At 35.2% G+C, this 27914-nt stretch overlaps 1 protein-coding gene across 2 annotated transcripts in view; it reads left to right on the top strand.

The window, feature by feature from the left end:
* The window catches only part of LOC145693972 (uncharacterized), a 55630-nt gene that overhangs the window by 14315 nt on the left and 13401 nt on the right, over positions 1 to 27914 (top strand). For both annotated transcript variants that reach the window (XM_081770131.1, XM_081770132.1), the window contains exons 4-8: positions 7335 to 7582; positions 13404 to 13651; positions 15429 to 15536; positions 22475 to 22815; positions 25125 to 25293. In XM_081770131.1, the coding sequence (XP_081626257.1) occupies positions 7335 to 7582; positions 13404 to 13651; positions 15429 to 15536; positions 22475 to 22815; positions 25125 to 25293 (1114 nt within the window). The remainder of the gene's footprint in view (positions 1 to 7334; positions 7583 to 13403; positions 13652 to 15428; positions 15537 to 22474; positions 22816 to 25124; positions 25294 to 27914) is intronic.

Genomic DNA, 27914 nt, shown 5'->3' with positions numbered 1-27914 from the left:
TTCTATACAAAGTGACTTGTGCCATTCATCTTCTACTTGTTCTGCGAAAAGAGACAATAGTCATATTTTAAAAGAAATCCTGTATTACATGCACATATATGATTCTGGTAAGTAACTTTTCATTTTTTCTAACAGAAAAGAGCATCATTTGCTACTGGCTACGATTTTATGACGTATGTTAAGTACGTACGTTTTAATATCTTCTAAAACTGAGAGTGAAATAGAGATTGGTAAAGTGTACCTTACATAATAGAGATACAATGAATCTTCAAGATTCACGCACCATAGTTATAAACGCTCTAAGAGCTCACCGCTTGCTGCACAGACAACTGCAAGGTGATAACAGAATTCGTCTAAAACGCATCTGAGAGTGTCTTCTTTCGCAGCATTTACTGCAGCCGTATTTCTGTTTTTGAGCTCATCCAAGTTAGCGGATAAGATGGACCAAAGTCACAAGAAAAGTCACGTGCTTGTAATATCTGGAGATCTTTGGGACGAAAATAGGTGCGCTTAACTGAAAAGCCTCTCAAGTCGTTGCAGATGTTCCTCTTCGATGCATGGTCGCTCTTCGATATAAAAACACTTTTTCTTGAAACCGCTGATATCAACTTCGAATGTACTTTGCTACTAGTGGATCAATAGTCTAACGTCAAAACGCTCGAACGCAACCCTGCTTAATTCGAGAACACAACTCGACTGGTAGTGGAATCTAGTGGCAGTTATTTGAGAATCTAGACTATGACAGTACAAATAAAGTTTCAGTCATTGTATTTGTATTTATTTCTTTTGTATATGAACTTACAAGTATGGGGAATGTCCTCAAGTAAGTGTAACATGCGTCATATATACAAAAAATTTACATGAGTAAAATAAAGTAAAATTACCTTGTCATGATATTTACGTACTCCTCAATCGTATCGTAATAGAAATGATTTGATCTTTTGTCTAAACCTTTTCATATTTTCTTCATACTTTATATCAATAGGCAACATGTTGTACAACTTAATACCACCATAACTTACACTTTTTGATACATTGCTGAGCGGTGATTACACAAATGAAAATCATTCTTATTTCGCGTATTATGATTATTTCCATCCTTATTTGTTATTATATCCTGACCAGCGAACGAGTGCGGGCGGCCGATTTTGGAACTAAAATACAAACAACAGTGTTTCTAACCGGATTACTTGTAATTAATCTATCACAGTTGTTTTTGCCCTGTTCATAATAAACCACTTCACGCATATGTTCAAGTTAAGACAAACTCAATTTCAAAAGTTATGTAAGTTATTTTCAGAACATTTTAAGTTACTGCAAAAAAAAAAAAAAAAAAGTACATACACCCTCCATATTAATTTGGCAATAACTTGCGAATAAACTAACCTCAGTGTTGTACAAAGGAACACTGAGAGCTTCGTAGCATTAGAGTGTAAGGAATTCCTACTTAATCTGTTAACAAAACCTCGAAGTTCATCTTTGTGAATCAAAGTTATACTTTGGCAACTGCGCTTTCATTGTTTAAAGCAAGTTTTATTGTGTAGTTTTCAGATAAGGCGTCTTCGAAATTGCTACCAATTTGGACCATGTGATCGATCGATTGACAGTACCTTCAGTAACAAATATGCATTCAGATCATTTTCAGATGTGCTGCAAAAGACTGGTGACAGAGAAACTGATAATCTAACCGCCTCCGAAGGAGATTTGGATCCGCCCCTAATTAAGGTGGTAGATAAAGATAACTTTCGCTTATATCTAACCTGTCATTATTTAGCATGGTTTGGTAATTTAAAAATCCAGTATTTCTACCATATTTTGAAAAATTTATTTAAAAGAAATAAACCCAATGTTACATTGGGGGCGGTAGGGGAGCGATTAAAATTTAAAGTGGGGATCCTGACAATTGATTTCTTATAGCTCCAGTGAAATTCAGAAAAAATGAATTTCATATTAAAAAAGAAATACAAAATACATTTTCATGGTAACTCTTACATTCATTATGTTATTATAAAGTTAATGGTACTTTTGAAATTGATTAGAGTGAATAGATATGCATTTAAGTAACAAAACCACTTGCGTAAGTTTTTCAAAATATCAAGTTAGAAGAACGAAGTTTGTCTTCCACTGCCATCTCATTACTCAAAGATACCGGCGATGAAACAATTGGACGGAAATCATGCGGCCGCTTCTTACATCAAATCATGAAGAAGAAGGAGTGCCAATGTTAATTACGTTTTTTTTTTTTTTTTTTTTTTTAAGGATCCCAACCTCTTGGAACTATACGTAGCACATTTTAGTACTTACACTTGAAATAAAAATGCAGCTGTTTAAAGACGATTGATTGTCTTTGTCTTTGAATTTCATATGTGCACACAGGATTTGTTAAACAAGACCGTACATCTGATATGTTTGAACTATATGCAACTTATGCTCACGGGCTAAACTCAGTCTTCTGAAGTCAATCGACAAATGATTATGTATTACAGACACAAAGACAACACTATGCTCCCAAGTTTCAAAATTATATTGTGTATGAAAACAGATAGTAGAATTAATTCTTTGTCACAGGAGACCTAGGGTCTGAAAGAAATTCAGAGGGAGTTCAAAGGGAATACTCATACATAAAAGTTGTAAATTTATTGTGTATTGAACCAATGATATTTATGCTTACATTACCCATGCGCTGATGTTTTATCGATACTTTTATTTCACATTTACCAAAAGGCTGGATTACGATAATAATCCTTAAAAAAAAAAAAAAAAAAAAAAAAGCATCGTAATCAGGTTTTACAAGGCAATCCCGAAAGACAAGCTATCCAATCCCGTAGCCCTTTAAAAATTAAGGAAAATTTCTTCTTCACTTCCTTTCCCCCCAAAGGGTTCACATTCATCGAAAAAATGAAATGAAATTTCTTTAGTTTAACGTCCAATGATTATGCTCTTTATGCTAGAGGAAACAGATGATTAATGAAAGTGAAAGATTGTAAAATTGATTGTTGGGCTCTCACAGAACCACAGAATCTGGTCAGGATATTAGTGCGGTTTTTCGTGGAGGGCGCTAGTGTTGTGTTTACATCAGTTTCTAGGTAAGCGCGGTGGGACAGGGGAACGGAGAGCGTCACTCTGCAGTGTATCCAACGATTTTCAAAAGTTGCAGTTTACATGTTATAAGTAGCCTAATCTGTTTCGCTTAATAAAAAACTCCATAAATTATATAGTTGTTATTGAATGCAGTAATAGTTATTCCTGCAGTAATGCAGATGTATTGTGGATAATGCCATATGCATGGAAATTAACAATTTAAGAACAAGATAGCACACAAGTGAATTTCTACCGTGTATTAAGCAGATTATATAAAAAAAAATTGATTACGTTTTATGTGATTTCATTATAAAACAGTAGAAACCTGTAAAACTCAGTAATAAGATGTTAATGACTAAAAGATTAATTACGGGTTGGTACCTTAGATACTTGCGCAATATCTTATAACTTTAAGTTTAAATCAAGTTAAGGCTCGTGATGCTTGTATTTGTTTTAATGTAGGTCTATCGATTGACAACTAAATTATTTTCTTGAGTTGTATGGAAGTTCTCTTCGTTGGTCTATTGGCTAGCGCATGTGTCTTTGTTGTACGTGGTTCTGTGAGAGCCCAACAATCAATTTTACAATCTTTCACTTTCATTAATCATCTGTTTCCTCTAGCATAAAGAGCATAATCATTGGACGTTAAACTAAAGAAATTTCATTTCATTTTTTCGATGAATGTGAACCCTTTGGGGGGAAAGGAAGTGAAGAAGAAATTTTCCTTAATTTTTAAAGGGCTACGGGATTGGATAGCTTGTCTTTCGGGATTGCCTTGTAAAACCTGATTACGATGCATTTTTTTTTTTTTTTAAGGATTATTATCGTAATCCAGCCTTTTGGTAAATGTGAAATAAAAGTATCGATAAAACATCAGCGCATGGGTAATGTAAGCATAAATATCATTGGTTCAATACACAATAAATTTACAACTTTTATGTATGAGTATTCCCTTTGAACTCCCTCTGAATTTCTTTCAGACCCTAGGTCTCCTGTGACAAAGAATTAATTCTACTATCTGTTTTCATACACAATATAATTTTGAAACTTGGGAGCATAGTGTTGTCTTTGTGTCTGTAATACATAATCATTTGTCGATTGACTTCAGAAGACTGAGTTTAGCCCGTGAGCATAAGTTGCATATAGTTCAAACATATCAGATGTACGGTCTTGTTTAACAAATCCTGTGTGCACATATGAAATTCAAAGACAAAGACAATCAATCGTCTTTAAACAGCTGCATTTTTATTTCAAGTGTAAGTACTAAAATGTGCTACGTATAGTTCCAAGAGGTTGGGATCCTTAAAAAAAAAAAAAAAAAAAAAAAAAAAAAACGTAATTAACATTGGCACTCCTTCTTCTTCATGATTTGATGTAAGAAGCGGCCGCATGATTTCCGTCCAATTGTTTCATCGCCGGTATCTTTGAGTAATGAGATGGCAGTGGAAGACAAACTTCGTTCTTCTAACTTGATATTTTGAAAAACTTACGCAAGTGGTTTTGTTACTTAAATGCATATCTATTCACTCTAATCAATTTCAAAAGTACCATTAACTTTATAATAACATAATGAATGTAAGAGTTACCATGAAAATGTATTTTGTATTTCTTTTTTAATATGAAATTCATTTTTTCTGAATTTCACTGGAGCTATAAGAAATCAATTGTCAGGATCCCCACTTTAAATTTTAATCGCTCCCCTACCGCCCCCAATGTAACATTGGGTTTATTTCTTTTAAATAAATTTTTCAAAATATGGTAGAAATACTGGATTTTTAAATTACCAAACCATGCTAAATAATGACAGGTTAGATATAAGCGAAAGTTATCTTTATCTACCACCTTAATTAGGGGCGGATCCAAATCTCCTTCGGAGGCGGTTAGATTATCAGTTTCTCTGTCACCAGTCTTTTGCAGCACATCTGAAAATGATCTGAATGCATATTTGTTACTGAAGGTACTGTCAATCGATCGATCACATGGTCCAAATTGGTAGCAATTTCGAAGACGCCTTATCTGAAAACTACACAATAAAACTTGCTTTAAACAATGAAAGCGCAGTTGCCAAAGTATAACTTTGATTCACAAAGATGAACTTCGAGGTTTTGTTAACAGATTAAGTAGGAATTCCTTACACTCTAATGCTACGAAGCTCTCAGTGTTCCTTTGTACAACACTGAGGTTAGTTTATTCGCAAGTTATTGCCAAATTAATATGGAGGGTGTATGTACTTTTTTTTTTTTTGCAGTAACTTAAAATGTTCTGAAAATAACTTACATAACTTTTGAAATTGTGTTTGTCTTAACTTGAACATATGCGTGAAGTGGTTTATTATGAACAGGGCAAAAACAACTGTGATAGATTAATTACAAGTAATCCGGTTAGAAACACTGTTGTTTGTATTTTAGTTCCAAAATCGGCCGCCCGCACTCGTTCGCTGGTCAGGATATACGAGTGCCGATGAGTTTTCTTTCATATACAAAAAGAGGCGATACAAATATAAACTATCCAGTGGAAGCATATTGACCTCCTTAAAGGAATGTCTACAAGAAAAATTCGGCTTCTTATCACAAAGTATTCTTATGGCTTTCTTCTGAATTTTGAAAACGTTAAATCTCTTACTTGAATTTCCCCAGAACATGATACCATATTGCAAGATAGAGTTAAAACACGAATTTTTACAAGGTTTTAGCTAATTTTAAATTTACCTTCTTCCTAATAATCCTTAGTGCATAACATATTTTATTTAATTTATTAATAACTGACTATATGAAATTCCCACGTCAGGTTATGATCTACAGTAAGACCTAAAAACGAAGAGTGTGTTGTATAGTTAATTTTATTTTGGTTCAGATACAGGTTAGGATATATAGGTTTACTGCACTTATGAAAATTGATAGCAATGGATTTTTCAATATTAACAAGAAGATTATTGTTCTTCGTTCTAAGAGATACTTTATTTAGTGTTTGCCTAGCATTTTGTTCCAATAATTTTTTTTTAATTTTTTCCACTCACTAGCAAAGTGGTATCGTCAGCGAAAAGGGTAACATCTGCTGAAGATATGCTTTTTTCAAAATCATTAATATATAAAAGGAAGAGCAATGACCTTAGAATAGATCCTTGTGGAATTCCGTGTGTTATATATAATTCATCTGATAAATAGCTTTCTACAATGTTTTATTCTTATGCGTTATTTCTACGACCTGCCTACGATTTTTTAAGTACGAACCAAACAAGTCCCCTGCTTTACCACGTATTCCACAGTTCTCCAGTTTGTTCAAAAGTAAACTGCGTTGCACTGTGTCGAAAGCTTTATAAAAATCAAGAAATATTCCTATACAGTTTTACTTCTTATCTACAATATTTCTTACTTTCTCAATGAAATTAAATATTGCCGTGTTTGCAGATCGACCTTTAAGGAAGCCATGTTGTTTTGTTCAGATAACATTTTCTTTCATTGCTGGTGTGTATTTGCAAAAATGTAAGTAAAGTTGAAATCAGATCACTCATTTTGGAACACAAAGTATTTTCGCTGTCCGTACACGACAGAAGAAAAATAATTGAACATGAGTTTTGATCGCGTAAAACGTAGGAATGGAATAGAAGTCACAAACAGTGTGTTCTTAATCAGTGTGGCAACGCTGGTATAAAAGTAACTTACAAAAAAAAAAAAAATAATAATAATAATATTCAATTTGATTGTTTCTGAGTTTAACATACTTATGCAGCGCCGAGGTTATAAAGGTCAGAACCTACTATTAACGTAGACTTCGAACTACAACTGGGCCCTGAATTCGGTACAGTCGATAGGTGCACGGATTATTTTGCAAGATCAACCCTACAGTATAGCCCGTTCCCCACCACATTTTCTTGCCACCATGAGATCTGGATTGCGAAGTACTCGAATTAATTTTACAAAAAAATAATTTTCTTTAAGAGTGAAAACAAAACATTGTTGGAGTGTGTTCAAAATCCAAATCACAGATGCCACAAGGATAAAGGCCTACAGACTTCTTCAAGGTAGTATTCTTTTCTACCATTTCATCAACCATTGAACCAATTGCCTAATCATAATTCATAATAGTCTCGTTTGGCATAAGATATACATATACGGGGAGTGACAAACTTCAGCGATTTCATTTACAGTTATTATGCTAAATTCTACGAAACTTTGTGAAATACTATATTACTTCGGTAATTTCACTGGAAATCTACGTAGTTAACTAACATACATGTATTTATGTTGATATAGGTTGACGCTGCTAACAAAAAGCAAACAGGAAATGTGTCGAAATCTTCTGATCAAACAACCGCCACTCAATCTAGACGAAATGAACTCATATCTATGGATTCATTATCCCGGAGCGTCCAAACGGATGAGAGTTCCTCCGTATGCTGCAACAGCTGCTCCTCAACAGAGGACGCACTAAAGTCTCTTGCAGAGATGATGGAAGAACATTTTCAAATTCTCAAACTGCCATCAACAATAGCTAAGGAAAGGTAACAACTCAGGTATAGCAAAATATGTTATCCGTACATTATAATACGAGTGTGATCCCAAAAGTAAGGTCTCCAAAGCTCTGGCGACGCAGGAAAACTATTCGAGCGACTGTTGGCAAACGCTGCTGTTTGTCGTTTTCCCCACTTCCAAACAAGCATGTGCGCACGGAGGTTTTGCTTGGCACTATTGCAACTTGGCTGAAATTGAAGGCGTTAAACCGATTGTGAAATTGAAGTTCGCCAAAGGCGTTAAACCGTTTGTGAAATTGAAGTTCGCAAAAGGCGTTAAACCGTTTGTGAAATAGAACTTCGCAAAAGACGTTAAACCGATTGTGAAATTTAAGTTCACAAAAGGCGTTAAACCGATTGAAATTTATCTGCAACTGGCAGAACCATAAAACGAGTCATACGTGGGTGTCAAAAACTAGTATAAGTAATTTAGGGAATTTTCAGCTGGTCATGCTGAAATTCATGACTAAGAAAGAAACGGGAGACTGTCAATTTCCAACGGGAAGTCGGGAAGGTTGAGTAAACCAATGTCTAGCATTTCTTTTCTAAGTTGAAAGAATATGTGGCCGGTACGTACTTCAGTAGCGATGATGAGCCGAGAGATGAGATTCAGCGCTTCCTCAAACACATTGTGGAGCTGATATGACATGGGCAATTGCCACAGCGCCTACAAAAACGTATCGATCGAAATAGCAATTATGTAGAAAAATAACTAAATGTACAAGCTTTAAAATTACATAAGCATTACTCTTTATTTGCATTTCTTAAAAAAATAGAACTTACTTTTAGGATATCCTCGTATTTTATAAATTATTACTTTCTTGACTTCAATCGTAAATTAATACAACTGGCAACTGTCATATTTTGAACTATGCATTCATTGGCAATTAGAATTATATCTTTTGTTTCTAATTCGCTCATATCTTTACACAGTGCTCGCACCACCCATTCGCTCAGGTGGTGATGATTCTTATGTACGACTGCTTTTTTCAAATCACTAGTCTAATATACTGGTCTACAATATTATTTTACCGGGACCAAGAATTTCATCTCAATTGTCTACAACAGCGTTTCCCAACCTTTCTCAACTTGCGCCACACTCATAGACATTATTATTATTATTATTATTATTATTATTATTATTATTATTATTATTATTATTATTATTATTATTATTATTATTATTATTATTCTGCGATTACTGATCATCTCACAGAGATGAAAGCTTGATCACTGGTTTTCCCCTATGCTAATCCATTATGCTTATTTTTTATTCTAATTTTAAAATAGAAAACAATTGCAATAAAATATAGGACTCAGATTTTTAAAAAATACGCTTTCTTTTTCGAAAACTGTATCCAACCTTTCCCTAAGAACGAAGATCACTAAATAACGAACGAACGAACAAATGTCTTATACTTTTAACTTTGCTGTTCTAATCAAAACCGGTGTATATTATTGCAATCACACAACTAGCGATGCGTCGAAGTCAAAACACAGCTGTTGATCTGTCATTCACGTGCGAACGAGTGTTCTACGACGTTCATTTGACGCGTACCGTACAAGTGCTTCCATTTCTCGGTGTTAGTATGACTCTCAATTGAAGCGTAACATAGCAGCTAACTGTGGAAATGTGTACGAGCCGAAATACTGTCTGCTACACAGTAATAGATGTAGAATAATATATTATAATTACAATATTTTTTCCATGTTAGAAATTCATAGTAATATGAAATACAAAAATATACATTTTTTTCCTTATGTCTTGTAATTTGGTTACTATAGAACAGTGACGACGCCAGAGGGGGGCAAGGGGGCGAGCGCCCCCCTAGTAGCTACTTCTGTTCCCCTGACTGCCCCCCCCCCCCAGATTCCTACAATCTTTAAACATTCTACATGTAGTATTTTATATCAGTATCATAACTAATCTCATTGACAAATTGTAGTCTCCATGCATTTACTATGTGGCAGATTAGTCGTCAAGCTTTCTTCTTTGAGCGTCTGGGTATGCACGCATCTTTCTGTTTTCTAATTTAGCGCCTTTTGAGGTAAATTTTAGTTATATTTCTTTCTTATGATTTTTAATTATTGTGCCTAGCGAACAATAGTAGATTTGGTTTATTCTTGTTTTCTTCTTATTGGATCAACTTCGATTGGAAACAAAAGAAAGGTAAAACCAGTTACGTAACTTGTTTATATTTATCCAGGTTTGAAGTTTTCAGTTTCATATTTTGTTTTATTTAAAGATTCTATACTTCTTTTTTCTGAAACATTATTCTCGGCTTTCAATATTCAGAGGATGTGCTTATAAAAGCTTAGTTTGCAACTGCCATGGCTTAATTTTTTGAAGAGGATAAAAAGAGTTGTGTTTTCTCTTCCTGCAAATGATAATGATAATAATTTTATGGAATTGATTCCCAATAAAAGTATTGTCAGAGTGCTGATCTTTAGTTTGTAATTGGTTTATACTAGTGCTCGCTTACTTATTTTGTTTGAAAGTACTGACGTGACGTCTACCATATTGACTAGGAACTGCTGAAAAATTCGTAGCCCAACCCAGAAGGAGTGCACGTGGAATGGTGAAGTTTTACTTCTTCTACACTTCCCCCGAGAGTCAATATACTACCTTGTGCAGTGCTCCAGTTTTTGGAGAAAAGTTAAAAAATCTGAAGATTTCCTCGCACCACTGTTCGTAGTACTACCCCTATCAGATCTAAAATGGAGTCCTTTCACGTGTTATTTAAGTTTGGGAAATAAGTACACGTAATAGTTAGACGGAGCTAAATCTGCGGAATAAGAATGATGATCTAGACATTGAAATCTTAGATTATGCCATGTCAGTTGTGTTCGCAGGGACTTTATGGACAGGTGTATTCTCCTGAAGGAACAGAATTCCTTTCTTTTCATTTTCCGCGGCGTTGAACTTTGAATTTTTCTTTCAGTTTGTAAGTAATGTAGAGATTGTGGATTAAATATTTGCCCGTTGCGGAGGTAGTCTATGAGTACGACTCCATACTTATCCCAGAAGAATGTTGCAGTTTCTCAACCTACTTCTGTGTCTTGAACTTCTTGGGGCGATGGAAAAATGAGTGCTACTACTCCATTGACTGTTGTTTCGATTCAGGATCATAGTGATTCAACCATATTTCATCTATGATTACTATTCGTGAGCGAAATTGATCAGCATTACGGTCAAATTGGAAGAAGACTTCTCTTAATGCCGTCACTCTTTTATTCTCCTGACAGATATTTTGGGAACCCATTATGCCGAGAACTTACGCATACCCAAGCCATTCTGAATTATGCTACCGACGAGTTCCAAAGAAATGCCCAGAATCTCTGACTCAAGTTTTGCTGAGAAGGTAAAAACTGAGAAAGCGGGGTGCAGCCAGACCTCAGACTATAATAAGTATATCGTGACTTTACTATAGCCTACACTTTAAAAACTATATAAATAATAGCTTAAATTATTTTTGTCACTCAAAAACTGGAGTGGCCTAGGCCCTCCGGCCCCAGGCTATATCCACCACTGGCTGAAATGCTGCAATTTTCAAGAATAATGTCACAAATTGCATCCATGATTTCGGGAAGAGTCATTGCTTTTAATCATCCTGGATGTAAAGCATAATTTGTTGAGAAATCGCCACGTTTATACTAAGCCACTTACTTCTTCACCACTGTATAACGGAGGAGAGTCCCGTGGTGTTTCACTGATTTTCTAATTAATTTACTTCGGTGACTTTCCTTGGTGGACCAAAACTGTTATAATAGTTAGGATCTGGATGTTTGTGAAATTATCTGTTTGGGCACACATAATCACTTCAGAGGCCTGAGAAACAATAAGAATTTCATTATTAATATGAAAATTTGTATTTGTACATACAGAGATATGTTTTGCAAAACTACGGGTTCATTTTTCTACCTAGTACCTACACTCCTTCTGGATTGAACTAGGACATTTTCAGCAGCTCCTCGTAAATTCTCTCTCTCTCTCTCTCTCTCTCTCTCTCTCTCTCTCTCTATATATATATATATATATATATATATATATATATATATATATATATATATATATATATATATATAGAGAGAGAGAGAGAGAGAGAGAGACGTAGCGTATAGTACTAGATGAATGTGTTACTTGTAGCATACGCGAAAGTAATTGAAATTATGTTTAGGCTTCAAAAGTTTCATTGAAAAATATTTCATGTGCAGACGTTACTTATTTGTTAGTTACAAATTTTACTTGAAATAAGTTTAATTTATAATCATATAGGTCTAATATGAAAACAGCAACGAAATACACAATTTAATGTAAATAAGTCAAACGTAATTAATATGTCATTTTTGGTATGGCAAATAGCTGCCCCCCCCCGAAAATGTATCTGCCTCTCCTTTGCCCCCCTAAGAACTTAAAGCTGTCGTCGTCACTGCTATAGAATTAATAACTTTGTTTCGATTTCCTCGCAGCACACCGGTTGGGAAACGCTGGTCTACAACATACTCGTCCAATATAAACAGTTTTGTATACATTTTTTTTTTAATTGAAAAGAAATTAAATACGTAATTCAATCTCCCAATATTTATAAACTGCTTGTGTTATTTATGAGTTTTAAGTGTGTACAAGAATTCAGTGGTAGGGTGGCTCACCTCTGATGCCAAGGGTCCCTGGTTCGACTCCAGACTATGTGGATTTTTGGTGGCCAGCATCGTGATCACAGATTTTCTCAGAATTCTCCCGCTTCTTCCTACATTATCATTTCACAATTTTTTTTCAAGATGAATCTCTTCCATTAATCACCTATATCCTTTAACCTAAATGGCATAGCCTATTCATAGGATATAAAACTAGAAATTTCATTTTGTTTAATTTGTGTTGCTCTCTAGGTAAAGGAAACTATGTGAAACAAATGATAAATGAGTAATACATAATTCAACCCGAGGACTGAGTGGGATTGAACCCAAGAGAACGATCGCTAGTCTAATCTTTTATACCACTCAACCATTCCAGGCGTTTATGCAATGTTTCTAAGAAAAAAGGGAAATGGGAGGGTCAGAAATATAATTGAATTGTAATGTCAACAATAGATAGATATAGGGGGGGATATGGCGAGAAACTCCTTATTTATAATGATTGTCTACTATAAGTCACATCGGAACGGGATCGAAGTAGGGACTATGGGCAGCAGGGATGAAAACTCTATCATTGGCTACTCTGTCTTTATATTATCTGTATACAAAAGAAGACGTCCTGAGTGAATGATTTATCAAACCCCAACTGAAATAGGTTAACCTAGAGATTCGAAATTTGTACAGTTCGCACGATTTGTGAGGTAAGGTACCACTAAAGAAGGATTTTTGAAAATTCGACAAGGAAGAGTGGGGAATTAGAGGTGGCAATTATTATATTAAAATATCCGTATCTCGGAATCTCAGAAGGATAGAGATGTGAAATTCGACATAATAAATTGCGAGGAACAGAAAAAAAAGAAATTATCGCGGTAATTCTTAATGCATATGTTTAATATTTATCGGGTGGAACAAAAACTGCATGTTATTTTGCAGCGTTGACAGTTGTAAAGGCTTCTTTTTACACATTTTTTTTAAAAAATAAAATAGCACATTCTGGCAACAATGTTCCAGCAAAAATACTATCACAGATGTAACAACTCATCCTCTCACATGTTGGGCAACGTGATTTATCAATAAAATAATATTTTTTGCAAATAAAAACTATAAAAATAATGAGAATTATTTTTCCTTAGTTATTTATCAGTTTTCTTTCTTTCTTTCTTGTTTTCATAAATTTCAGAGAAAGTTTAACCAAAGATGTGAGCAACATCACAGAATGGTGTGCGACAAGACGCTTAATAAAAGGAATTGTACAGGATTTTGACAGTTTAATCGGATTATTGGATAGCTATAACAAAGAAATCACCACCGCAAAGAGAGATGTAAAGATAAATGCAGAAGCTCTTCGTAAAGAAGAAGCTATTTATTTGTCAAAAATTAAGGCTTACGAGAACAAGGTTAATGCACTATATGCCGAAATAAAGAAAGGTTAGTACCGTAGCGCATACATTTTATAATTTCGTTGTATCTTCTTATTACAACCGTTTTCTCGTAATTTTCTCTATGAAACTTTTTAAAACAACTTCATGGTGCGTCTTAAAAATATCGGACTGATTTTTTTTTAAAGACCGCCCTAGGGTAAGAAATGGAGGGTGGTCGCCTTGGGTAGAAATATTGGTGGAAGATGTCAAGTACACGACAGACCCAGCTCAGTTGTCTTTGAACCTTTACAGAGTGTCGATCACTCATGGAGAGAGCAGTTGATTTGTGGCGTCGTCAGAAATCAAGATATCAGACGATTTGTTGATGAGAAAAGTGTGTTCCAAATAGGTTCCAAAGGACAGCAAAAGAAAACACATTTGTCATGGTGTCAGTACGAATAATGTTTGAGCCTGATTTTTTAGACAATGTGATAACCGGTGATGAATTTTTGAAGAAGTACAACGTGATAACACTGCCTCAACCTCCCTAGAGCCCAGACCTGATTCTACCCGTCTTCTTCGGATGAAATGGAGCCTGAAAGTATACTATTATGGAACGATGAAAAGAGTGCAAGCAGCCGTGAAACAATGCCTCAAAGAAATTTCGATTGCAGATTTCCAGATATCGTGCCAAGCAGTGTATTGACACAAAGGATGTATATCTTGAATACGAGTATCTTCAATACTTTTTTTTTTTTTCATGTAGTTCCGATACTTTTTGGACAGACTCTCGATACGCCATTACGTCATAGTCTGATTCTCTTATTCTCAGTAAACTCAATATACATCACGGGAGCAACGTGATGCCGTAACAACGGCTGCAGCCCCACAAGAACTTCGATGGTGAAGTCCTTAGTCTTGCAGGTAAGGTACACCACTCGAGGATTCAGAAGCATTTGTAAATCACCAGAATATTCCAAATAACTGCATAAGAATGTGATTCGCAATTTTATTCTATTAAACATAATATGATAGAATATAAGAGTTAGGGTAATCGTGAGTATGGTTCCCTTACAGGAGCTTATATCTGTATTCCCACTTCCTTTTTTTTGTCCACTTAACTTGTACAGACTATTTAACTTATAGCTACATATTCTACCTCCACATAAACAATTTTTGCTTATCTTCACCTTTAAAAACGATTTTGTACTCACGTCCCCATTAAATCTCAAACAACCAATCAATCAATCAAAAATGATTTTCAAATGCTCCTTACACAATAGAATTTAAAGAAATTGCACTAAGAAAGAAGTTCCCGATATACTGTAACATAACCATAATCAATCACGAGGCACTTATAAACCACGCATCCACTCACATGACAGAGAAGTCCAGATGTGTTTGAATGGGGTATGTTCTTATGAAATTGCATCCTTTGGACCCCTCCCGAAATAAATTACTACGTACGAGCCTGATTAGTTTACAATTATCCAAAGGTCCATAGTAAATGTTACAGTGTTCTTATGAAATGACATTCTATCCTCTTCCAACTCTCCAACAGAAACTCCTCCCAGATGTCACACCTGCACAATATTCAATTTTGAAGTGTGTCAGTCAGATCAGTGTCACCTTGATGTTACTTTTAATTCCTTGAAGAATATTCAGGATACGACGATATATAATTTTGGACGCAATAGTGGTATTCATTTCGTATACCTTTAAATACCTAATATTAATGTTAACCTAAAGTTTAAACAAGATATAAACGAACTTCTTTCTGGTCTTGGAAATTTGTAAAGTGTTTCAATAGTTTTTGAATAATAATTATTAATTTAATGTTTCAGAGAAAGAGCGAAGAATGTCAGCCACTTCACAGGTGCAACAGTTAAACGCATTGTTAACAAAAAAGGAAGCTGAAATCAGATCGTCTGCTGAGAAGTTGGCAGAAACAGGTAACAATCTACATTTAAGTTTGATCAGACACTTACGTACTTGTTTATAAATGTTCGTGACAAGATGAAAGTATGATAATTCACTAGTATTTTGGACACTTATCGGCTATCTATCAAAAGGGAGAGCTGAAAATGATCAGAAGACATTCTTCACAATCACATTTTTGGTATGAACGAAATTACTTTCTGCTTTAACAGTTAAGGATAGCTCTTGAGAATGACGCTACAGAGTACACTACAGTTTTTATTTTGGTAGAAGTGTTCAAAAGAACCAGCAGTGTCAGTGGGGCGTCTGTGGAACCCGCAGTGGATGACCATGTTCTGCCACATTGCTTCTTGTACTTCTTCTGTAATACATTTTCTAGAGACCCAAAGTATTCCTGATTCTGAAGATGATTTTGAAGCTTATTGTCCCTGTTCAACAGCAAGACAACATGAAACATGGATTTATACCTTGGCATTAACCGAATCACATGAGCTCTCAAGGGGAGTCAAATCTAGGTTTCCCACGCCGAGGCTCCTCTGCTATGAATGAAAAATGTAAGTTTAGATATTTTACCAGTGTATCCAATTTTACTTGAAGGTGGTGGTTTCGTAATGGAAATCCGATCATTTGCCACACTTGTAAAAATCAGAAATCCCGAATTCATCGAGAAATTTTAGTCATACTGACTTAGGAAGGGGCCAGATTATTTTTAAGATTTTAAATGGTGATGAAACTTTCACCCCTTTTATAACTACCTAATTCGTCAGGAAGACCGTGCAGGGGTGTTTGACGATCAACCAACATAAACAGCTGTTGAAAAACAGCAAGCAATTAAAAAGCCATATTGAACAATAGTATTTCTACAATCTAACCTTGTCATAACAATTCATCCTCCATACTTACTTAATTTAGCTGTTTGTGATTTTAAGTTTTTGTTTTCTTCTTTAACCTTGAGGACATAATAGTTTTACTGAGAAGATGAAAATGCAGTAATCCAATTTTTCAAAGATAATCTCACACAAAGAATAGCGGCAGAGGATTACGAACCACCCCAAAATTGATGGGCCGGAAGTGTTTTGTTGGCTAGTCCACGCTTACAAGTAAACACCGAGGAGTTGAAATCCACTTTTTTGTTGACCAAACTTGGCAGCGAAGAAGGAATATCAAGAAACGAGGATACACAACGTGTAAATTGCTTCCGTTCATAAAGATAGGTGTAGTGTCCAAAACAATGTATTTTATACTAAGTCTGAAAATTTCGGTGCACTTGTAAAACGGGTAAAGGGATGGAAAATAAAACCATATTAATATACACAGAAGGAAGTAGACATCTATTAGAGGGTATGTTTGTTATGACCGCCATCTTGAAGTCGGTCACCTTGTATCTCACTCGACTGTTTTAAATAGGAAGGGGGTCATGTAATATATCAAACTGGGTTAGCATTTTAAAAGAAATACAATGGTAAAGTCCATGTTGCCATACGTTTATAGCCTATTTGTAAGACATAATGAAATGACACATTGATATGAATTTGTTGGTTCCAATATTTCTTAACAGCTGTATCTTTTTGAACAAAATTCAAGTCAGGTAAATCTAATATACGCCAGTGCGTACTGAATAGGTGGCTGCTTATTAAGAATTGTCTTCTAAGTCGACTTTTGTCTCGAATAACCCAATGGAGAACACGCCATCTGTCTTCCATCCAGTGGCGGCTAATGTTAGTGTTGCAGCGTTGCGCAACAACCAAAGTATTTCAAGAAAAAAATATTATTAGCAATAGTAGTAAGAACAGAAAAAATACTTTCTAATACTCCCATATATACTTTAAATAACATATTTTTTTACTTCTCTAACTGTCCGTTTCGTTAATCCGTTTTAAAAAGCGAAAAATAATCCGTCACAGAGTCTCTAATTTATATTGTGTTGCAGCGAGCATGCAACGACCAGTTCCTTCAGCGCGGGAATTGGAGCAAATGTTAAGTCTCCTTTCCTCTATCTCAGAAGTTAAAGGGACTGGTCGTTGCAGTGCTTCTGCAACACAACACGGTTTCCAGTGAATGAGAAGGTTCTTCGCGCTAAATAAGCTTTCTGAATTTTATTTCACTAGCAATTAACAAATGGAATTTGTTTTTATGCATTCATATTTTTATATTACGGTACTTATACTGAAGCAAATCAATATAATGACAATTAATAAAAGTGATAGCAGAGTTACAAAATAAAAAAGAAAATATATAGTAGAGCAGAAATCAAATGAAAGTAGATCCGCTTTTACAAGTTAATTCGTAGCTTATAGAGATAATGAAAATCTCTTCTACAGTAATTTTTAAACCAAATATTAATAAGTCAATATGCAGAATCCCCCCCCCCTCTGTGGATAGTATTTTAGTATATACATATTTCTTTTATAAAATAAGTATATTTTATACTCTTGATAGAACTGTATGGTGGGGAACGCCACATTGAATTTGGGACTAGTTAGCAATGCTCAGAGGCGTAGTCACGAGGGGGATCCACCGGGTCCGGACCTCCCCAAAATTTCGAAACTCGACTAGCATTTGTAGACTTTCTTAACGAACTATACTTGTTTAACAGAGAAATGATTGATGTAAGCTAAATATTTTATTTTACGCCTCATCATGTACTCTTTCTTTTCTTATAGAAATAATCGTTCTATCATTTTTTCTAAAAATATAGGTGACAGTAATTAAGAATTACTTATCTTTTCGGGTACAGTAAAAGACAGGTTCGTTATTACGTAGACGTATTGGACCTTCCTTTGGACCCCTCCCAGCTAACATGTTCTTATATCTGGCGGGTTTCAAGGTTGCTTTCCAGAACGTTGATAAACATTGTTTTGCCTCATGTGGAAGTATATTGTGTTCATTGTGCATTGCGTAACAACCAAGACGGATGATTTGGAATGTAGTTCTTTTTTGCTTTCACGCACAAGTGTGTGTGTGTGTGTGTGTGTGTTGATATATGAATAGGGTTACCAACTCTGTAAAATAAAAAATAAAAAAAACGACACTTCCTCAAAATTCTCTGTGATATAGGTCTCAGCGTGAACTATCTCTCTCGGACCTATCCATGGAAAGGAAATGTACTATCGTGAACGAAAGTGCATTAACACATATATTCTGTATGTCCTTAGAACATTCACTAATAAGCTTAATAGATACATTGTGCTATAAATGAGAAACTGAAATTGATCAATCGGCATTGATCAATTTATTGTATTTACCAGTAACTACCATTCCTTTAAAATTATCGAAACAGATGAACAAAAGTATAATAATCTTTACGTGACAATTTTGGATTTGGAAAATGAAATTCACTCTTTAAACATATAGTCTCTACTTCAACTATAGGAAATTGCTTTAAGAAGTCCTTTTCCACTCTTAATAAATGTATAAAATTCCTTGAAAGTAAATTTCAAATTTTCTCTGATACAATCCCTGTCATCTCTCTAAAATTTTCTAAACAGATGAACAAAATATATTAATCGTTGATACATGGTGAAAGGTAATAGTTTTGAGTTTACAGAATGACAGCTACTTTTCAATATCTATACTTCGAACTAGATACAAATTTAAAAAAACGGTTATAAAGGGGCTGGTGAGAAGTTTGTACCCGTCACCGGCTTTAATCAAAATAACAGCAATTTTTCCGGCCAGGCCAATGAAAAGCCGGCCAGTTTACAGCCCTATGTATGAATATGTGGCATTCGCAATTCATATACTAGTGTCTCTTTTGTATCAGGTGTTTTGGTTATTAGATTTAATTTTATTGTGTGTGCTTTAATTCTGTACATAACCTACAAATTCTGAATGAATTGCATATCATGACTTCTGTAAATAACTCAAAAAAAAAAAAAAAAATGCCCAGCTTTCAACTTAGGAAAAACTTACAATTAAGGCTTAGACAAAATAAGCAAAGTGCAATTCAGGAGAGTGTTCGAAAAAAAAAAAAAGGTTTAAGATTACAGGACACCTTATGGCAGTAATGTTGTATGCACTAGGTACATTTCCACAATTTATTTGAAATTTTCCTAGATAAATTGTGAATAAAGCGTGTTCAATGTACATTTTTTTAATAACATTAATCTCTGCTACGAACTCTCTTCAGTCTACACTGAAGTAGAATTCGGATCACTGTCAGGGACTGAGTTTGCTAGAATGAATTGTTCACAAAAATCTAGAAAAAATATTTAGTGAATCTACAAGCTTCTGCAATTAATATTAACTGTACTTATGGCGTCAGTAAAAGAAGAAAAGTTATTTTTCACATCAAAAAGAATTGACACTTTCAAAAAATTGAATGTCAAAAGAAAGGTTATCCCCATTGGTTATACTTTCCATCAAAAAAGACGTGACAATAAGAATACTAGAGTTCAACCAGCATGTATTAGGCAGATTTGTTCCAATCAAAGAGAGAAGAATGAACTTACTAATTAAATAAGGTGATTAATCGGATAAAATGTTCTTCATTTTTTCATTTTTTAAAAACAGAATTTTATTTAATTTAACATGTCACATAGCATTTGCATCTAAAGTTATGCTGATTAGTCAATGAGTCCACTTTATATCTTCTGTCTCCGATCGTTCGTACTGCAACACCCGAAACCACAAACCACCGGCCGCCACTGCTTCCATCACTTCTTTAAGGTTTGTGATCGTCTCATCTCCATTTCATTTTGTCTATCGTCATTGTAACATCTTGAGCCTATGAGATAGAAACCATTTGTCTCCCTCCTAATTATTCCTATCGTGCATCTCTTCATTGTTGTTTGTGGAACGTGGAACGAACTTTGTGAGTTCCTTTAAGTCAGTATACATGTTTCCAACCCATACTATCACAAGTAAGACATACAGATTGTACATGTTACACTGAAACCACGTTGGTGTAGCAAAGTAGTCAAATTGCACAATTAGTCACACGTGTGAAGAACAATAAGAATAGCAGAAGTAGAAATGGCAGAAGAATTTGAGAACTATTTGAATTAAATAAGGATGAGGAGAATCTGTTTGGATTCGTACAAAGCATTTTACTAGACTAATTAGAAACATAGTAATCGCATAATTAAAATTGGCGAAAAAATGCTCAAACCACAAGTCACACCCACACCAAAAACATCGAATAATGGCGGAGATTGTGCAGTCATCTTTGTTGCATCTGGAGAGCTTTTTTGTGGAAGCATAATTCAGCAAATCCAACGAAGGGACAGATATCACCACCCTCGAGTCCAGATTTTTTTTTTTCAAATTGATGGGTACTGATGGGTATTTTGGAATATTGGAAAACAAATCTGGTTGTGTAATAGTGATTGTGATATTAGCAAATTATCATTTTGGTACAGCACTGTGTCGGGATGTTCTCTTCCTGCGTCTGATATTCACTTGGCCATATTGTTTAAAGTACAAAAGTAATTAACATCGAGCGGTTGAAATTTTCCTCTGGTTCCTTCAGAAATAAGGTATATTCTTAACTTGCCATCTTCTTGGCCGCACTCCTGAAACGTTGGTCGGTACAGTAATGTCTCCATATAAATCAATCAATAGTAAATTTTTGTCACCAATCTTTTGTGGCAGCATGACTTCTGCTAAAAAATATTCGGTATGCACTTTTATTCATTTTGTCAGATGCATTCCATATAACGTACAGCTTTGGAGCTCTGAAGATGTCAGCTTGGACACGTTGACTTAAATCTGTTTGTTCCTGTAAGATTATGAAAAGTTTATGGGCGAGAACGCCAGCGCGGAATAATAAAGGAACATCTGTATAGTGATGGATGGTAGCATGTGTTGATTGAACCAAACCAGAGACAATGTGTGGATCACGTCTATCTAAAAGTGCGTCCACTAGCCATTTCTTTTGCACAGCCAGTTTCATCTGCATTACATATATCAGTATTGTCATAAGTTAGCATTAAATTTGTTGTTGGAGTTTTCCACGATTCGCTCGTTGATATTGTCTTCTTGGACGGCCGATTTCTTCGTGACAACTGTAGTAACTTTACGACTAACAACATTAGATGTAACTTACCTTGGTTGAAATTCTACAGCCAGAACTAACCTGCTCGGAAATTAGCAAGTCCCAGTTCGTTGCACACATTTGCACGAGTGCTCTTGTCTGGTAGAAAACTTCTTCAGAACATACGCTCAAATTTCACTGTATTTTTCCTTATTTGTCTTTAAGAACCCTATATTAAATTGCCTTTTCCATTCCAATAAAATAGAGAGTGTTGGACATCTGTCTTGAAACCTCATCATGTAATCATACCTGCGAGGAAATTTCTGCCCTTTCTAACAGAATTAGAGCAATCAATTTAAAAGAGAAAAGACCTCTCTTACCTAGATTTATCTCAACGTGTTTGGACCACATTGTAGAAAAATCGTGGTTGGCCTTTTTCGATATAAATTGTTGTTAACTTCACTTACGTGTTACTAAATACGGAATTTAGGATCAAGGGTTAGCCAAGCTCTTAATACAAGATTAAAAACTACTCTGCAAAGGGGCCCTAAGTTTGTAAGAAGGAAATGGATGGAGAAAAGTGAAAAGGAAAATTTCAGTAGAAGTCTGCTTCTTTGTCCATTTACAAACATACGGAATTTTCCGTAATTCTGTGCTAATAGGTTAACATAAGATCTGAACTGCATATCGCATCATAGAGTATCGAACCCATCTGATCTGAAAATAGTAACACACTAAAATACGATCCTCCATTAATATACTGTAAACAAATGTACTAACTACGTACGTAGGGTCTGTGTCCTGTAGGTCCCGAACTTCCTCCCCGGAATCCCGACTTTTCTGTAAATCTAATCTAATTCTAAGGGCAATTTTACAAATTTTAATATAATTTATCCTCATATTGCATGGATTTGGACCTCCTCGAAATAAATTTCTCCGTACGTGTCTGATATGCATCTCATTTTATGTTCTCAACAGAAAGGATTAACGCAACCCTTGCTGAGAAAGTAAAGAAGACTCTGGAGGATTACCAAAAGGCCGTTGAAAACACCCAGAAAGCTGAAACGGAGCTGTGTTCTGTGAAGGAGCTAAATGAAAAACTTGCGAGGAAAGGTTCTGCCTTGGAGATAGATAAGATGCATTTGGAAGCTGACTTTAAAAGACTGAAAGAAGATTACAGAAAAGCTCAGTGCACTTGTGAAGAGTTAGAAGAAACACAACGAGAACTCTTAAACAAATTGAAGACCAAAGAAAGCGAACATCAAGAAGCCATGGAACATGAAATTGTGCTTCTTAAGGAATCCAAAACGGGACTTGAGGTGAGAAATACCATGATTACAGTTTAAGGCAGCGTTTCCCAACCTTTCTCAACTTGCGGCACACTGCAGGTGTAACTTGAATGCTCGCGGCACACTCATATAGATATTATTATTATTTGTAAATATAAAATACAGTGGTAATTTTTTCTGTGATTACTGATATCCTTTTCACAGAGAAGAAAGCTTGATCACTGGTTTCTTGACCCCGTGGTGAATAATTATGCTTATTTTTTTATTCTAATTTAAAATTAGAAAACAATTGCAATGAAATAAAAAGAACTCATGATTTTAAAAATACACTTTCTTTTTCGAAAACTGTATCCAACCTTTCACTAAGAACGAAGATCACTAAATAAGGAACGAACAAACAAATCTCTTTCACTTTTAAAACACAAATGTAGGTAATTTTCGAAAGGATTGAATGATATTTTAAAATTTCAAGTTACGAAATAGTCTGCAACAATAAAAGAGCGATAATGGTCATAACAATAATAACAAATACTTTTTCCAACATTAAAAATGTACAGAAAAGTAACACAGCATGAAACTTAAAATTGTAGATTTATAGTACAGGTCCATAGTAATGTAAAATACAAATATGCATTGTTTCCAATGTCTTCCAATTTTATTGCTATAGAATTAATAATTTTGTTTCGATCTTCCTCGCGGCACACCAGCGGCCCATTCGCGGCACACCGGTTGGGAAACGCTGGTTTAAGGACTAGTATTATCATAAAATAAAATAAATTATACCAGTTAATAATATCTCTGTAAATCAGTCCACATCTTAATTATTCAATCAACGAATAACCATGCTGGCTTGCGTAGTCGAATGGCTAAGGGATTAGGTTGTCGCTAGTTCAAATCCCGCTTAGTTCATGCATTATTCTTTAACCATTCGTTTCATTATCACCACTCATTTATTTTCGTCTTATTTATCCTAAAGAACATTTATCGTGTTACGTAGAACTCAAAATTAAAATAAAAATAAATCAATAATGACACATTTCATGTCATAAAATTAAAAAATAAATGAAATCAAATTGTGCACAGCAATTACGATTACTAGTACACTACAGCCCAGTGACCAGTGCCAAGTTTATCTCCCTTGAAAATAATATCAACCCCATGCAGCCCAACGTTGGGAAACGGTTAATTAGCCAAGTGCCAACGTTAGCCTTGCGTTGTAATCGATCCTTTGCCGACCATTTGCCAACTAAATTGCTAGCGCAGCCTTTATGAGAGAAGTAAAGTTGTGAGGAGGAGTGTGAAGCAGAGACAGTTGGATAAATGACAGCAAATTGCTGGTTGACTAATGGTAAAGTATTCTGCAACTTTATATTCGCAATTACCAGTGGTACCCCCTTATGTCCATGACGCACCCCCCAATTGTCTATCCATAGGTGTTCTTCCATAAAAAAATCTTTTCGATTAATTTTTACACCCCCTCAAACATATTTATATAGTTCTTACCCCCCAAATATTTCAATGACACAGTTTGCGTCATAGCCCCCCTCTGTGGGCACCCCTGCAATTACGAATTCCCAACTATGCCGACCATTAGGGTCTATCAAGTGTGCTGTTTGGGACCATGGTGAACCTAGTAGTGGGCACAAAAAACGATTTTTCAGTTTTCGATTTTAGAAAAAACGATTTTTCGGTTTTTAGAAACTGAAACTGGTTTTCGAAGACACAAAAAATCGAATACCAAACCTGTTTCGGATTTCTATCAAAAACCGGTTTCGGTGAAAAATCGAAACGTCGGTTTTCTACAAACTCGTTTTCGTTGTTTATAAAATCCGGTTTTGCCCATCGCTAGGTGAAATATGTCAAAATCACATTCATCATAGATGTATTTTAATCCAAAATTACACATAAAAGCAAAGAAAATGCTAGACAATAAACTTCTTGTATAAACCAAACAATCTCATATATTAATTGAATTACTAGTGAACGCAATAGATTATTTTACTAGGAATCTCATTCACACTCATCTAAAATATAGCTTTGAAGATCCGGAAGATAATTCAGAAATATTTAAATTACAACTTTAGTACAGCTCACAGATGACGAGAAGAACCCTAAAACAGGGGAAAGGTCAACGACACGGTCAAGTCCATTTTCGGTTTTTGAGGTGTGGTCTATACTTAGATGTCGTCTGCTACTCCGGGTAGTTATCTGTGTGCTATTCCGTGGTGTCATTTGAAACCCCTGTGCGAAAAGTGGGAGAGCAAATACCTACGTCACACTATTTCTGCTAGGGTTTTTTCTCGTCATCTGTGAGCTGTACATAAGCTATTTTCTTCCAGAATAACAAAAAGATGTTGGAAGACCAAGTTCATCAACTCGAAGAGCTAAACATGTCACTGGAGAAGAAAATGCTAAAGTTGGAGGAGGAAAATAAACAGCTGAAGGAAAGAGAACTCATACTAGTTCAATATCCAGATTTGAATGGCCCCATTTCAGTAGAACCTAAAGGTAACGTTATTCTTACACTAATTATACAGAAAAAATGTTTTGTTACATTTAATTAATGGGTTGACTAAGAATTATGGACCAATGAGACAGCTGATTCCATAGCATATGTATTATCTTATACCTTAAAATATATTGCACATGTCCACCACCATTTTCAACACTTCCAAACTGTCTATTCATACATGTGGGGTGTCTAATTGAACTACCACGCCCGTCCATTTTTTAAACAGATATAAGAGCATGAATGATAGGAAACGTCATACAAACGTTTCTCATTCCTATATACAAACCGAAAATGGCATAAACCTACTTATTTCCGGTTTTAATCGTAACCGCACTAGAGCAAAAACTGTTAAAGAAAGTAAGAAGCGTTATATAAATATATACAAGGTGTTTATATATACAACACCGACAACGAGTAGTAGGGACCCCCGTTGGCCCGAATGACTCATCCTCACTCTCTTTTATGACCGGGGTGAAAGGTCAATGACCTTGGCCCGGGGTCAATGACCTAGGACCACCCCCTCTAAATTTTGGCAGGGGTACCATGCCCCACCCCTAAATTTTGGCAGGGGTACATAGGACCACCCCCCTTAAATTTTGGAAATTGCCAAATCTAAAAATTTGGTATGGTAGCCTAGGACCATAGTATGTACCTCTATCAGTACTGGGTGTCTATGTCGTTCCCTTTCATGGGTAAAAAATTGCCAAAAATTCAAATTTCGGGGGTTTTTGACCTAATTTATCCCCTTTGATGAGGTATTATTACCCTATATAGTTATATGGGCGTATACAGGGGTCCATTACCTTTCATAACATATGGGTATATTAATGCACCCCTTGAAAAATTTGGGAGGGGTACCTTGGCCCACCCCTTAAATTTTGGAAATTGACCAATTTAAACATTGGGTATTATAGTACAGAACCCTAATATGTATCATGATAAATTTGGGCGGTCCACCTTGTTTCCTTCTAGGGGTAAAAAATTGCCAAAAATATAAACGTAAGCAATACGTTGTACCACGTGTTTGGTTTTCGACCTAATTTATCTCCTTGGATGAGGTTCTATTACCTTATATAGTTATATGGTCATGTATAGTGGTACATTATCTATCATAAGACATGGGTACATTGGTGCACCCCTTTAAATTTTTGGGAAGGGTACCTTGGCCCACCCCTTAAATTTTGGAAATTGCCCAATTTAAACATTGGGTATTATAGTACAGGACCCTAATATGTATTATGATAAATTTGGGTGGTCCACCTCGTTCCCTTCTAGGGGTACAAAATTGTCAAAATATAAACGTAAGCAATACGTTGTACCACGTGTTTGGTCTTTTGGCCCAATTTATCCTCTTGGATGAGGTTTTATTACCTTATATGGTTATGTATAGGGGTCTATTCCCTATCATAAGACATTGGTACATTTGTGCACTCCTTTAAAAATTTGGGAGGGGTACTTTGGCCCACCCCTTAAATTTTAGAAATTGCTCATTTTATATATTTGGTATTATAGTACTGGACCCTAACATGTATTATGATAAATTTGGGTGGTCCACCTCGTTCCCTTTTAGGGGTACAAAATTGCCAAAATATAAACGTAAGCAATACGTTGTACCACGTGTTTGGTTTTGACCTAAGTTATCCCCTTGGATGAGGTCCTATTACCTTATATGGTTATATGGTTATGTATAGGTGTTTATTCCCTATCATAAGACATTGGTACATTTGTGCACTCCTTTTAAAATTTGTGAGGGGTACCTTGGCCCACCCCTTAAATTTTAGAAATTGCTCATTTTATATATTTGGTATTATAGTACTGGACCCTAACATATATTATGATAAATTTAGGTGGTTCACCTCGTTCCCTTTTAGGGGTACGAAATTGCCAAATTTTAGTACAACCACGTGTTTGTTTTGGCTCAATTTATCCCCTTGGATGAGGTCCTATTACCTTATATGATTATATGGTTATGTATATTGGTCCATTCCCTATTATAAGACATGGGTATATTGATGCACCCTTTAAAAATTTGGGAGGGGTACTTTGGCCCACCTCTTTATTTTGGAAATTGCCCAATTTAAACATTTGGTATAATAGTATAAGACCCTAATATATATATATATATATATATATATATATATATATATATATATATATATTACTATAAATTTGGGTGGTTCATCTCGTTCCCTTTCATGGGTACGAAATTGCCAAATTTTAGTACAACCACGTGTTTCGTTTTTGACCTAATTTATTCCCTTGGATGAGGTCCTATTACCTAATATGATTATATAGTCTTGTATAGGGTCCATTTTCTATCATAAGACATAGGTACATTGATGCACCCCGGGAGGTGTACCAGAGCCAATCCCTTAAATTTTGGAAATTTTTCAATTTAAGCATTCGCTATCATAGTACATGACCTCAATATGTATCATGATAAATTTGGGTGGTCCACCTTGTTCCCTTTCATGAGTAAAAAAAAATGCCAAAATATAAACATAAGCAATATGTTGTATCACGTGTTTGGTTTTTGGCCCAATTTATCCCGTTTGATGCGGTTCTATTACCTTATATGGTTATATGGTCATGTATATAGGTTCATTTCATATCATAA

Source organism: Thermobia domestica, chromosome 9 (genome assembly GCF_964235325.1).
Source record: "Thermobia domestica chromosome 9, izTheDome1.hap1.1, whole genome shotgun sequence".
Lineage (NCBI taxonomy): Eukaryota > Metazoa > Arthropoda > Insecta > Zygentoma > Lepismatidae > Thermobia > Thermobia domestica.
The sequence above is the reverse complement of the archived record's forward strand: the minus strand, read 5'-3'. Positions and strand labels throughout refer to the sequence as shown.